The sequence below is a fragment of the Phascolarctos cinereus genome, unplaced genomic scaffold (assembly GCF_003287225.1).
Source record: "Phascolarctos cinereus isolate Bilbo 61053 unplaced genomic scaffold, phaCin_HiC Scaffold_5;HRSCAF=322, whole genome shotgun sequence".
NCBI classification, from domain to species: Eukaryota; Metazoa; Chordata; class Mammalia; order Diprotodontia; family Phascolarctidae; genus Phascolarctos; species Phascolarctos cinereus.
The window spans coordinates 454,029,080-454,043,139 of NW_027555958.1; the positions used below are offsets into that span (position 1 = coordinate 454,029,080).

The 14,060-nt window shown below is 53.6% G+C and overlaps 1 protein-coding gene across 1 annotated transcript in view; it reads right to left on the reverse strand.

Moving 5' to 3' along the window:
* The window catches only part of LRP8 (LDL receptor related protein 8), a 127,820-nt gene that overhangs the window by 23,611 nt on the left and 90,149 nt on the right, over positions 1 to 14,060 (reverse strand). The window contains 5 exon segments of the mRNA XM_020987812.2: positions 1,034 to 1,152; positions 1,803 to 2,030; positions 7,809 to 7,980; positions 10,431 to 10,556; positions 11,483 to 11,602. Coding sequence (XP_020843471.1) covers positions 1,034 to 1,152; positions 1,803 to 2,030; positions 7,809 to 7,980; positions 10,431 to 10,556; positions 11,483 to 11,602 — 765 coding nt within the window.

The window sequence follows — 14,060 nt, forward strand, 5'->3', positions numbered from 1 at the left end:
TGGCCATTCAGAGCAGTGTGGCAGGAGCCTTCGAGGCCAATTCTGATTCAATTTTTAAAAAGTTCCTTACAACAGAAGTGTCCGAAAGCACAATGAGATGCCTTAGTAAACAACAGGGTCCAGCCACTGGAGGTCTTCAGAAAGAGGCCCGAGCACGCTGGAGAAAGGGATCTTGTTCAGGCCGTGGTGGACCAGAGGAAAGGCAGGCAGCATGGCGGAACAAGACTGAATCTGGAGTCAGAAAACCCAGGCTGGCGTCTGAGCTCTGCTACCTTGTTGTTCAGTCACGTCCGGCTCTTCGTGACCCCATTTGGGGTTTTCTTGGTAGAGACACTGGATTAGTTTGCTGTTCCTTCTACAGCTCATTTTACAGATGAGGAAGCTGAGGCAAACAGGGTGAAGTGACTTGCCCAGGGTCACACAGCTAGGAAGTGTCTGAGGCTGGATTCAAACTCAGGAAGATGAGTCCTTCTGACTTCAGGCCTCATGCTCTATCCACTGAACCACCGGCTGCCTAATTCTACACAACACAAAGCTGCTTCTGTAGCTTTGTCAAGAAAACTCCAACTGGGGTCGTGGACAAAGAGCTGGACACAAGTTGGACAGGACTGAATGACAATATGATGTGAAGAGCTTATAAACATGGAGGAAAGGGCTGGGGGAATAGGCATTCCACGGGCCTCTCTTTCATCTGAACCACACAAAGCACACACACACACACACAATGTTCCGCTGTACTAGGCCGCCTCCTAATGACGACGTTACAGATCTTCTAAAGCACTGAAATATATGGTTAGTCCATGTCTATTTCTACGTCTGTGTATCTGTGTCTACATCTTTGTCTGGTCCATTCACGCCTCGGCTAATGCTTCCATCAGGCTGTCAGGCTATCTACTGAGCGTGTCTGTGTTAGAGTGGACCCCGGAAAAGACGAGGTCTGGGTGCGGAGCTGTGCTGGACATGATGGGGTACTTAACAGGCTTCCCAAGACTAGTGATGGCAAAGAGAGGGCCTGGGTCATCTCTAGACTCACCCAGGGTAATCCCATTGGGCCATTCGATGTTGTCCAGAACTAACACCTGCCGGTCCACTCCATTCAGCCCTGACTTCTCGATCTTGGCCTGGTCGCCCCAGTCAGACCAGTACATGAACCTAGAAGGGCCGGACAGGGAAGAGAAACACAACAATGTTTAGCACAATGCCCGGCACAGAGTAAGCACTTAAATATTCATCTTTTCGTTCATTTAATATGCCACAGTAAAAACCAGGAAGGCCAAAGGGGCAGGGAAGGGAATGAGCATCTATAGGGTATCTATCATGTGTCAGGCACTGGGCTAAGTGCTTGATAAATACTATCTCGGGGCTTCACAGTGGGCAAGAGAACTCAGATACTCCAGACTTGTACTAAGCAAAGAATCCAAGACCGTGAGATCTCAGGAGGGGAGGGACTTAGTTTAACCTCCCACTGAATCAGGGAATCTTCCCACAACACTCCCGATGGGATCCTTGGACAGCTCTGTCCTCAGCAAGCTCTTCCTTAGACTGAGGTAAAACCTGCCTTTTTGTAACTTCTTCAATTCATAGATGGACTTGAACCCAGGTCTTCTGATACAAAATCTGGTGCTACAATATTCTACCCCCATCCCATTACTTTCTAGGGGCTGAACAAGCCTGTGGGCCGGGAGGCCGGTGTTGAGTACACATCCCACACGGTGCGGGCTCAGGATGGAGCCTGGCTGGCCCTTCCCAAGGCCTTCCTCTCCCCTAGTCTCCAGCCTCCCCCTGCCCCAGACGTGACTCACCCATGGAGAGGGTCCACAGCGATGGCTCGAGGCTCGCTCAGATCATGGCTGAAGAGTGTCTTTCTGCGGCCGCCGTCCACGGTGGCCACGGAGATGGTTTTGTTGCCAGAGTCAGTCCAGTAGAGATGCTTGTGTACCCAGTCGACAGCCAGGCCCTCGGGGGAGTGCAGCTGGCTGTCAATGAGGACCACCTGCTCGGTGCGATCATTGGCCTTGTCGATAAAAGCACTAGAGGGAGCAGAGAGTCAGATGGGGGTCCAGGCAGCCGCCCAAACAAGCCCAGGGCAGGGCCCTAGTCGCACACGGCTCTCGCTCTCCTGGTCTATGGCACTCCACACTTTTGTCCAGGCCGTACCCCATGCCTACGATGTTATCATTTCTCACCTCTGACTCATGAGCTCCCTGGCTTCGAGGCTCAGCTCAGGCGCTGACTCCTACGGGAAGCCTACGTGGATTGCCTCAGTTCATAGGCTGTCAAGGGCACTTCTAGAAGGGCTCTCAGAGTCCAACTCTTACATTTTAATAGTAAGGAAACTGAGGCCCATGGGAGGGGAGAGATATGGTCACATGGAAGGGCCAGAATTCTGTCATCTCCTTCCAAACCCAACCCTCTTTCCATGACATCCAGTAGCCTCAGGTAGCTACCATCCTCTCCCCTGAAATGACTTCTTAGCTATAATTTCCTGTGTCTATGTTGTTTTCCCCTAGTAGAATGTAAGCTCTGTGAGGGCAGGGACCATCTTGTTTTTGTCTTGATGTACCCAGTGTTTAGCACAGTGCCTGGCACTTAGTAGATGTTTAACGAATATTTGCCTAATGAATGGATGGCTGAATCCCTGGGGATCCTAAGTAAGTAAATGGGCTACCTTCCCCACAGGATGACTGGGAGGGCTAAACAAGGTAATTTGGGCTTAGAGAATCACTACAGAAATGTTGGCTCTTGTGATTATTGGAGATGATCTAATTTAACAAGCATTTATTAGGCATCTGCTATGGGCCAGGCTTTGGGCCCGGTGCTGGAGCTATGATGACAAGAATGTAACAGCCCTACCTGGAAGGAAGGAAGGAAAGAAGGAAGGAGAGAGGAAGGGAAGGGAGGAGGGAGGGAGGAAAAGAAGGAAGGATTTATTAAGTGCTTAATACGTGCCAGGTGCTATGCTAAGTGCTTTATAAATATTATCTCATTTTATTCTCACAATGTCTCTGAGGGGTAGATGCTATCATTATCCCCATTTTACAGATGAGAACTGAGGCAAGCAGAGGATAAGAGGCGTGCCCAGGGTCACACAGTTAGAAAGCATGGGAGGCCAAATTTGAACTCAGGTCTTCCTGACTCCAGGCCCAGCCTCTCTCTACCGAGCCACCTCGCTGCCTAATTCTCTAATTCTCCCACTAAAGTGGTGCGTGAATGTTTCATGGGGATGTGGAGGTGACCCTAGCTTCTCAAAGGCTGTGCCCAGCAGATTGTGAGCTCTAGCCACTGTGAAATCGGTCAAAAATATTTATTAAGCACCTACTATGTACACGGCACTGTGCTAAGCACTGAAGAGGCAAAACGAGGCAAAAGACATTTCCTGCCTTCAAGGAGCTTACAACTGAACAGGGAGATGACAGGCAAACAAATGTACAAACAAGCTATGCACAAGATAAATAGGAAATAATTAACAGCGGGAAGGCCCCGGGACTAAGAGGGCTTGGGGAAGGCTTTCTGGGCTTTTGGTTGGGACTTAAAGGAAGCCAGGGAAGGCAGGAGGCAGAGATGGGGAGGGAGAGCATTACAGGCAGGGGGCACAGCCAGAGGAAATGCCCGGAGTCTGGAAATGCAGGGTCTGGTTTGTGGAACAGCCAGGGGTTGAGGGTCACTGCACTGAAGAGTACACGTCAGGGAGTAAGTCATAAGGAGACAGGAAAGGTAGGAAGAGCCAGGTTACGAGGGGCTTTGAATGGCAAACCAAGCATTTTGTATTGGATCGTTGAGGTGATTGGGAGTCACTGGAGTTTGCTGAGTGGGAGGGGGTGACGCGGTCAGATTGTCGCTTCAGGAAGGTTACTTTGGTGGCTGAATGGAGGATGGGTTGGTGTGGAGAGAGACTTCAGGCAGGCAGACCCCCCCCCCGGCAGATTATTAATTAGTAATTAATAAAAATTAATAATTAAAAATATTAATAATCTAGGCATGAGGTGATGAGGGTCTACACTGGTGGCCATGGCAGAGGAGAGAGAGGTGTATTCGAGAGACGTTGCAGAGGCTTTGACCTTGGCAACAGATCAGAAAGGGGGGGAGTGAGAACGATCGAGGAATCCAGGATGACTCCTACATTGTGAGCCGGAGGGTGCTGCCCTCCACAGTCACTGGGGAGGTGGGGGCGGGGAGGGCTTTGGGGAAAATGTAAGAGCTCAGTTTTAGACACACTGACTTTAAGATGCCTACTGGACATCCAGTTTGAGATGTGTGAAAGGCAGTCGGAGGTCAGCAGAGAGGTTCAGGGAGGTCAGATCTGAGAGTCAGGGTAGAGGTGGTCATTAAAGCCATGGGAGCTGATGAGAACACCAAGTGAAGAATACAGAAAGAGAAGGGAAGGGGGCCCAAGGGTTAGAGGGCGTGACCCGGCTTTGTCGTTGTTCAGTCCTGCCTGACTCTCCGTGACCCCCTTTAGGGTTCTCTTGGCAAGGATACTGGAGTGGTGTGCCAGCTCCTTCTCCAGATCATTTTCCAGATGAGGTAGACAGGGCGACATGACTTGCCCAGGGTCACACAGTTGGTAAGGGTCTCGGGGCTTACTGACTCCAGGAGCTCTGTCCACAGCATCGCCTAGCTGCTGTGACCTGGATTAGGATCCAGCTAAGAACAAGGGGCAGGCCTCTGGTGCAGTCGAAGAGCCACTGTCCGAGGTGCTGCTGGCTGTTAGGTTGGCTGAGGCCCACTGCCCAAGGCTTAGCCACAAGGAGTTAAATATTTTGTCTACAACAACCCACAAAATCCCCTGCTGCTGTGGGTGATGGCTGATGGGGAGCCCGTGCTGATAAAATGATGGGTTCTCTAAAGTGCTGGTGAATGACGGTGATTGAAGTGGCCCAGAGCTAATCATCCCCTGGAAAGCCCAGTGGGGAGGATGGCCTGACCTCAATTCTCCCTAAGACACCGGGATGGCTCTCCGTGACCATGGCCATTCCGTATCTCTGCCTCCTCCCAGCCAGAGGCAACCAAAGCCATAATTTCTATGGGTAAAAACACAGACAACTCATGGGATCACCTGGGGGAGGAGGGAGAAACTGTGACTTGGGGATGATGTCAGTGGATCAGAGAGGCCACTCGGGACTGCAGAAAGCACCCTGGGCTTGGAGTCTGGAGCCCTGAGTTTGAATCCTGGCTGACCCTTATTAGCTGTGTGACCTTGGGCAAGTCACTTTGCTAGAGAGACCTGAATTTGGAGCCAGGAAGGCCTGGGTTTGAATCCTGTCTCAGACACCAGCTGTGAAACCACAGGCAAGCCCCTTCACCTCTTCAGGACTGTTTCCTCCTCTGTAAAGGGAGGGGGTCATACGTGCTGACCTCTGAGGTTTATAATCCCTTCATCCTATAACTTCCTGGAATCCCAGGCTCCCTGTCTATAAAATGGGTATAGTCACGCTTGCACCACCTCCCTGTGGATTGCCAGTGTAGACCAGTGCCTGGCGCACAGCAGGGGCTTGCTAAATACCAGCTGACTGGCTGACTGCCCCCTGCAAAGGGTTCTTAGGGAGAAAGCACTTTCCAAGCCTAAAGGTCCCAGCTTCCCCTCCAGGGCTCTCAGGAGGAGTGCTCACTGGCAAAGAATAAGGCTGGTCTGGGACAAGGTCAGAGCAGCATGGGGCCGCGGCGCCCGGAGCCCAGTCCTGCAGGGCTTTGTAAATGTTCGCTAAGTGACTCTGTTGGGTTTGGGGATCACCAGGTCCCAGGGTGGAGAGGCACATCACAGGTCACCTGGGCCAGCCTGGACAGAGCAGCCTCCCCACCGAGGATAGCCACAGCTCTGCTGGTCACGCTGCTGACCCACACTGACCGTGGAGCGACGAAAGCCTCTGGGGAGACCCTCCCATGTCCAGACACATGTCCATAATGGCCTTGGGAAACTGACCCCTAACGTGGGGGTCCGATCATGTGCGTAGGGTGCCACTCCACAGCCTGGCCACTGGTAACACCTTCACCCTAAGCGTGGCCATCAGCGTGGGGGCCAGTCGGGACTCCCACAAGCAGAGCGTGGGGTCTTAGCCTTCTCCCATGCATTCCCCGTTGCAGCCACCAGGTGGCAGCAGAGCCTCTCTCATGGTAATCTAGAACACTAACGGCCCCAGTCACGCTAAGGCCTCACAGTCTTGGGCTGGAAGGTACCAGAGGCCCCTGAGGCCGACAAGTGTTCACAGAGGTAGGAAGTGGCAGAGCTGGAATTCAAACTCAGGTCTTTGGACTCCTCCTACCGAGCCTCAGGCCCAGAGAATGGGGTTGGGGGCAGTGGGAGGGGAGAGACATGGACCGGACACTGGGCTTTGGGTCAGACATCCTGGATCGGAATTCCAGTTTTGCCATCTGCTAACTGGGTGACTGAGCAGGCCGCTTCCCTTTTCTGGCCTTCGGTTTCCTCCTCAAACAACAAGGATTTATCGCTGTTGTCCAGTCGGGTCCGACTCTCTGTGGCCCCATTTGGGGTTTTCTTTTTTTTTTTTTTTAAGCCAATTGGGGTTAAGTGACTTGCCTAGGGTCACACAGCTAATATGTATCATGTGTCTGAGGCTGGATTTGAACTCAGGTCCTTCTGACTCCAGGGCCGGTGCTCTATCCACTGAGCCACCTAGCTGCCCCCATGTGGGGTTTTCTTGGCAGAGATACTGAAGCAGTTTTGCCATTTCCTTCTCCAGCTCATTTTACAGATGAGGAAACTGAGGCAAACAGGGTGAAGTGACCTGCTCAGGGTCACACAGCCAGCCAGTGTCTGAGGCTCGATTTGAACTCAGATCCTCCCGACTCCAGGCCTGGCACTCTACCCACTGCACCACCTAGAAATTATTAGTTGTCTACAACATGCCAGGCACTGTGTTAGGTGCTGAAGCTATGAAGCCCCAAAGGGAAACAGCTCCTGCCTTCAAGAATCTCCCATTCTCTCTGTAAAATGGTGCCCATCCAGGCTGCCCACTTGCCAGGGTGGCCAGCAAATGAAAAGGTCCCTGCGAAATATTTAACAAAACAAATAACAATACAGTAGGACATAGGTGATGTCAGTACGTGACATTCTAGGTCAACAGGTGCCCCACAGGGGTCCGTCTGTCTGCAGGGCTTCTGTCTGAGACGGACCCCCCTGCTCTAGAGGATGGAAGGGCCTCTGAGAAGTGCAGAAGCACTATGGAGATGCCGTGTATGTGTGTGTGTGTATCCGTCCATAAGGTGCCGTCCTCTAGGAGACAGCAGGCTCCAGAGGACACTCGGCTGCCAGACCCTCCCAAGCCAGAAAGTCACTGACTGCAGGCCGGGGGATCGACTGTGGCTGTCATTCGAGGCCCACGCTGGAGGGGTTTTGGGCAGTTGATCACCACACTCCTGGCCACCAGAGGACAGGCACTTCCGGTCATGATAACGCTCCAAGATGCCGGACATCGCACATCTCTGAGGTGTGTCAATGTGCCTTCTGGCATCACACGCAGTCTTCAATGACTGCTGACACTGAAATCAGGAGATCTGGGTTCTAATCCTGGCCCTGACGTTTCCTAGCTGTGTGACTGTTTGGGGCTGGGCTTTCTGAGCCTCCATCTCTTCAGTAAGAATGGGGATGTTAACACCACCCTCGTTACCCACTCATCTCTGAGCCTCCACTTTTCATCTGTGAAATGGGGGTGCTCATGCTCCCCATCGCTCATATCCTCCCCGCTGCCTCTCCAAGGGCTGTTCCCGCGGGTCCTTGGCCCGCTGCCTCCAGCCGCATGCTCCCTTCCCCGCCCTGGGGATGGAGCCAGCGCAAGGGGGCGGGGGCTCACCTGTAGATCTTGCGGTAGAAGAGGTCACACCAGTAGATGCGATTGGTGGCCACCTCCACGTCCAGGGCCACCACGTTCTTGAGCATGGGGATGAGGGGCGAGTAGTCCCGCTTGCCCAGGTTGATCCTACGGACCTCGTGGCGGTTGGTGAAGATCAGGGAGGGGCTGGCACCTGCCAAGGAGGCCGCGGCACAGGTCAGAGGGAGATGGGCCCGGCATGGTCTATCCGTCTGTTTGTCCCCCCTTCTCTCTCTCTCCCTTTCTGTCTCTCTTTCTTTCTCTCTCTCATCTCTCTCTCTCCCCCCTTCTTTCTCCTCTCCTCATCTCTCTCAATCTCTCTCTCTGTTTCTCTCATCTCTCTCTCCTCATCTCTCCCCCTTTCTTTCTCCCCCCTTTCTTTCTCCTCTCCTCATCTCTCTCAATCTCTCTCTGTTTCTCTCATCTCTCTCTCCTCATCTCTCTCTCTCTTTCTGTGTCTCTTTCTTTCTCTCTCATCTCTCTCTCTCCCCCCTCCTTTCTCCTCTCATCTCTCTCTGTCTGTTTCTCTCATCTCTCTCTCCTCATCTCTCTGTCTCTGTTTCTCTCCTCATCTCTACCTCTCTCTCTCCCCCTTCTTTCTCCTCTCCTCATCTCTCTGTCTCTCTCTGTCTCTGTCTCTGTCTCTCCTCATCTCTCTCTCTCTGTCTCTCTCTCTGTCTCTCTCCTCTCATCTCTCTTTCTCTCTCTCACCTCTCTCTCCCCCCTTCTTTCTCCTCTCCTCATCTCTCTCTCCTTCTCTCTCTCATCTCTCTCTCCCCCTTCTTTCTCCTCTCCTCATCTCTCTCTGTCTCTCTGTTTCTCTCCTCATCTCTCTCTCATCTCTCTCCCTCTCTCTCTCCCCCTTTCTCTCCTCATCTCTCTGTCTCTGTCTCTCCTCATCTCTCTCTCTCCCCTTCTTTCTCCTTTCCTTATCTGTCTCTCTCCTCTCCTCATCTCTCTCTCTCTCTCTCTCTCTGTCTCTCTCCTCTCCTCATCTCTTTCTCTCTGTCTCTCTCCTCTCCTCTCTCTCCCCCTTCTTTCTCCTCTCCTCATCTCTCTCTTTCTCTCTCCCCCTTCTTTCTCCTCTCATCTCTGTCTCAATCTCTCTGTGTCTCTCTCCTCTCATCTCTCTCTTTCTCATCTCTCTCTCCCCCTTCTTTCTCCTCTCATCTCTCTCTTTCTCTGTCTCTCTCCTCTCATCTCTCTCTCTCTTTCTCTCTCTCTCTGTCTCTCTCCTCTCCTCATCTCTCTTTCTCTCTGTCTCTCTCTCTCCTCTCCTCATCTCTCTCTCCCTCTCTGATTCGGATTATCCTCAGTCCACCTCCTCCATGGGGACCTCTCAGCTTGCCCCAGGCCCTGCCGTCCCTGCTCCCCACCTGCCAATGTCCCAGCCTCTCTCCCTCAGCTCCCCATCTCCCCCTCCTCTCCTTTTGGCCCCCAGTCCCCCTCCCCACTTCTCCCCACCTAACTGGAGGTTAAGGAAACCTGCTCCTTAGTTCTCAATTCCCCACCCAAATTCCTCTCTCCCTTCCCCCTTTCATCCCCTGCTCCCCAGGCTCCAATCACAGCCTTACAGGCCAGGGCACTGTCTCTGGAAGGTTTTCCCCAAGGCCGCCCTGTTGTGGGCCCCAGAATCTCAGGGCTCGGGGAGGGCCCCTGTGGGCAGCTAGATCCAGGGCCCTGGTGTGTGCCTCAACATGATGCCTGTGACTACACACACGTGCGTGCACACACAGTGCCTTTGCATCTTCTCCCTTCTCCTCCTCCTCTTCTTCCTCCCTCTCTCCTAGCCCTTCCAATGCCCCTGGCCCATTCCAGCCCTGCTCCCCGACTTCCACAGGCTCAGGGGAGGCCCTGTTTACATGCGTTTACATAGTCTGACATTTGGCCCTAACTCAATGGGTGGGTGTGGGTGAGTCAGTTTCCCCACCTGTAAAATGGACATCCCAGCATTAGCTCTGGGCTCTTGGGAGGAGCAAATGAGACAGTGGATATGAACGGCTTAGAAAGAGGAAAATAGCCGTCTGGGTGCAGACAGTTGTCATAATTGTGTGTGCACACCTGTGCCTTGTGTATGCGCATACATGTGTGCATACGTGTGCACTGCATGATGCTGGCAGAGTATCAGTTCCTGAGTTCCCTCCACCACTTACTATTTGTGAGACCTTAGGCAAGTCCCTTCTCCTCTCCAGGCCTCAGTTTCCCCAGCTGTACAATGAAGGGGCTGGATGGCCAATAAAGTCAGGGTGAGAGGGTGCCAGCAGGCAGTGCCTGGGGACCAGCTCATCCCTCAGCTGTGTGCCCCTGGCTCTCGGGGTCTCAACTGCCTCCTCTGTCAAATGGGAATGATACTCCGCCTGCCTAAAGGCAGTGCAGGAATAGGCTCCTGGAGGTGCCCACCAGCTCTGAGGTCCAGGGTTCGAGGGCCGGTGCGTGTGTGACCCCACGGATGCTGGATGGGCTCCTGGCCTCGGGGCCCCCCTCGGCCTCCACGTCCCTGCCCGGCGCCCACTTTGTTCTGAAGCTCATCCCTCCTGCAGGATGGCCTCTGGGTGAGGTGGGTGCGCCCCTCCCCCCCAGCTCTGGCCCCTCCCCGAGCCTCACCCACAGCCTTGCAATTCTTGGAGAGCGTGTCCATCTCATAGCCTGGGTGACATTCGCACTTGAAGTAACCCTTGTAGTTGATACAGATCTGGCTGCAGGCGTCCGGGTTGTCACACTCATTGATGTCTGTGGGGAGGGGAGGCACAGGTGCCCATCAGAGACCCCTCCCCCATGGTGCCCCCTGCAGGTACCAGGCCCCAGCACACACACTCCCATGGGCTCTGAACCACCTGCCAGCGAGGGGAAACACAGAAGGCCCGAGTCTGGTGCAGGGAAGGAAAAACTGAGCCTTGAAGTCAGGAAGTCTGGCTCAGACATTTGCTGGGGCCTCGGTGTTCCCATCTATAAAATGGGAACCCAAACACTTCCGGAGTGCTATAGAAATGTGAACTGTCGCTACCATCATTTTACCAGACAATTCAGGGGAACGGCTGATGGACAGAGAGTGGATGAGAATGGCGCATCACGGGCCAAAAAGGCTTTCAGAGGATAGCGGTGTGGCCCAGGGCCCCTCCTGCCACCCTCTGAGCCTCCGTACCCGCTTCGGAGGATTGCTCTGTAAAACAACGGCAGCCAGCGCCAGACGCCATCCTCTAGGTGGGCTCTGACTAGAGCAGAGGCCAGAAGGACCGTCACCTCCTTGGTCCGAGACGTTCTGCCCCTCCTTAATGCAGCCCCAGATTGCACTGGCTTTTGTGGCTGCCACACCACTGCTGACACTACTAAGCTTGTGGTCCACTACAACCCCAGATTTTTTTCCAAACTGCTCAGATAGTTTAGACCAGACTTCTAAGGTGCAGACCCTGGTTCTGTGGTGACAATTAAAACAAATTTTTTTCTTTAAATTCAGATCCTCTGATATCTCTCCCAGCTAACACTGAGGCTCATACTGAGCTTGTGGTCAAAGAGCTTTGTATGGACTGCTAGGGGTCATCTTTCAGGGGCAGCTTCCTGGAGGAGATGTCTGTCCAGTGGGGCTGAGGAATCCAGCAGCTGAAGACCCCCGGCTGGATCACCGTGCCTCTGTCCCTCCCAGCCCTCCGGGGCCTCACCTCCGCACGTCTTTTTGTCCAGCAGCTCATATCCTGGCGGGCACTCACAGGCGTAACCAATCTTCAGGTCCTTACAGATGTGGGAGCAGCCACCATTGTTGTGGGCACACTCGTTAGCCTCTGGAAGAAGAAAAATGGGTCTGAGGCTCCTGAGACCACAGTGGCCCCAGGTGAGGGGGCGCTAAGGAGTTGGGAGGCCCAGGGTACACTGAGAAGGGTTAGGTGCCAAAGTTCCTTGGAGCCCAGCTTCCTTCTAGCTCTTAATCTGTCTCAGCTCTGGGAGAGGGCAAAGGGGGGCCCAGGCCTCCCCTTCCCGATCCAACTTTGACTCAGCCCCCTTCTCTCTCTCTCTCTCTCTCTCTCTCTCTCTCTCTCTCTCTCTCTCTCTCAGGGCTGTGGGGTTCCTAGAAACCTAAGTACCTGGCCCTTTGCCAAGAATTAAAGAACTCCTAAATGCAGTGGCAATCTCAGCTGCACCCTCCCTGGCAGGCAGCCATCTACCTCCTCTTGAATACTTCAAGTGACAGGGGGTTCACTACCTGTCATGGCAGCTCCTTCACTTCTGGCCAGACCTCATTGTGAGAAAGTTTTTTCTGTCATCCAGACTATATTGGCTTTTTTGTGATCTCCCCCCAAAATTCCTGTGTTTTTCCCCCAGGGCCAAACAGAACAAGGGTAAGAATTCCTCGCCTCACCTATCCAGGCCACTTCATCCCTCCTGAGTTAATTCTGGAGTTAGTCCCTCCAGGCTAAACAGGCCTCCTTGGGCCTGATTACTAGCCTGTTCACCATCTTGTGCTGGACCCACACCCTTGTCAACAACCTTCTTGAGATGCGGTACCCAGGATGCAACCCTGGGCACAGTAGATGGGGCCTAACCAATGTGGAGGACAACACAGTCCATCAGATCCTAAGGAAGCTGGAGGCGACTTCAGAAAGCCATCCAGTCCAAGCCTTCATTTTACAAAGGGAGAAACTGAGGCCCAGGGAATTTGAGCAAAAGTCCCAAAGTCCCACAGGCATAATTTGAACTCAGGTCACCCTGACTCTAGAGTCAGGGTTCTTTCCACTGTACTACATTGCCTTCTCTGACAGGTAAGCCTTGTAGGATAGCATTCGTGTTGGAGGGGCTTTTAAATAACCTTATCATACTGAAAGCTCATATTAAAGCTAGGGGTCAACTAAGACCTCCAGGTCTTTTTCATTTGACCTACGGCTTGCCTAGGGCTAGCCACCCCTTTCCCATCCTCTCCTTATGGAGTTTGTTTGTTGGAACTTCTTCCCTTCCCAGGTCCTTGCTCCAGACTTTGGACCGCCACCCCCCCACCCCAGCCCCCCGCCAGTGGCTCTGTCTCAGAAGCTTTAGATGCCCAGAGCTAAAAGAGCTCCTGCTGGTATGTTTGCCTCTTCCTTCCAGGCAGGCGTGCACAGGAGCATTTGGGTCTGGGGGTGGTAGAAGGGGCAGACTGCTCTCTGCATCAGCGGCTCCTTTGCCCCAGTGGCCTCTTTGCCCTGTGCCTGCTGAAGCTTGGGGCCATTCCCAAACCCTTCCTCCACCCTGGGGCAGCCCCCGCAGCAGCTGCAGAAGCCTCTGGGACCCCAGCTCACACCACGCACAGCAGGTGGCCTCCCGGGCCATGCAAAGGCAGCTGTCAGCCCCTCCCCCCTCCAGGGTCATGCACAGCTGGAGTGCCCCAAGCCATGCAGAGACGAGTGCCGTTACCCCTGGACTGCCTCTTCCTTCCCCGGGCCGCTGTCGTAACTGAAATGACAATGACGATGGTGATGGCGACATCTCCCATTTCTGCCACACACAGGCTTACAAAGCACTTTCCACAATACAGCCATGAAGGAGGGAAGCATCAGCACACTGCTCCCATTGTACAGATGGGGAAAGCTGATGGCTTGCCCAGAGCAAAGGGCGGAGTCAGCATTCCAATAAAGGTCTTCTCACTTGAAGCCCTGCACTGCCTCCTGTGGAGTCCCTGGGGGTCTGGGGGTCTGGCTGCCTGGAGGCCCCACCTCATTCAGGAGCCGGGTCTCCCAGGCCTTCCTGAACCCCAGAGACAGGAGGATGCCATCAGGGGGATGAAGGACGCTCAAGAGCCAGGCAGGAGTGATCTCAGTGAGCCCAAGGACACAGCCCTCAGAGACTGAGCTACACAGAGCACAGAGAAGGTCAGCCCATTCCCCAAAACATGGATTTATTTCAAAAATGTCTCTTGGCATCTTTTGCTTCCCCATCACCTTCATCTCCCCTCTCCCAATAATTGGGGGGCAATCCTGAAACTCTAGGCCCACCTCTCTCCGCTTCCCACCCCTCACCAGCATCCTCCGCTAAGACGGTCCTTCACTGTTCTCGATGTCTCCACACTCCCTGAGGGGACTAGAACTGGCTTGTTTGGGACCCTGGGAGAGGTCTGGGGAGGGGGACAGAGGGGTCCCCTTCCCAAGCCTTTGCCAAAGTATATCAGAGCAGGCAGTGAGCCACCCTAATGGAGTCTCAGGGAATCATGGGACACGAATATCATTAAGGGGCTTGGAGAATGCGGGTCAACAGATTTTGAATTGGAATGAA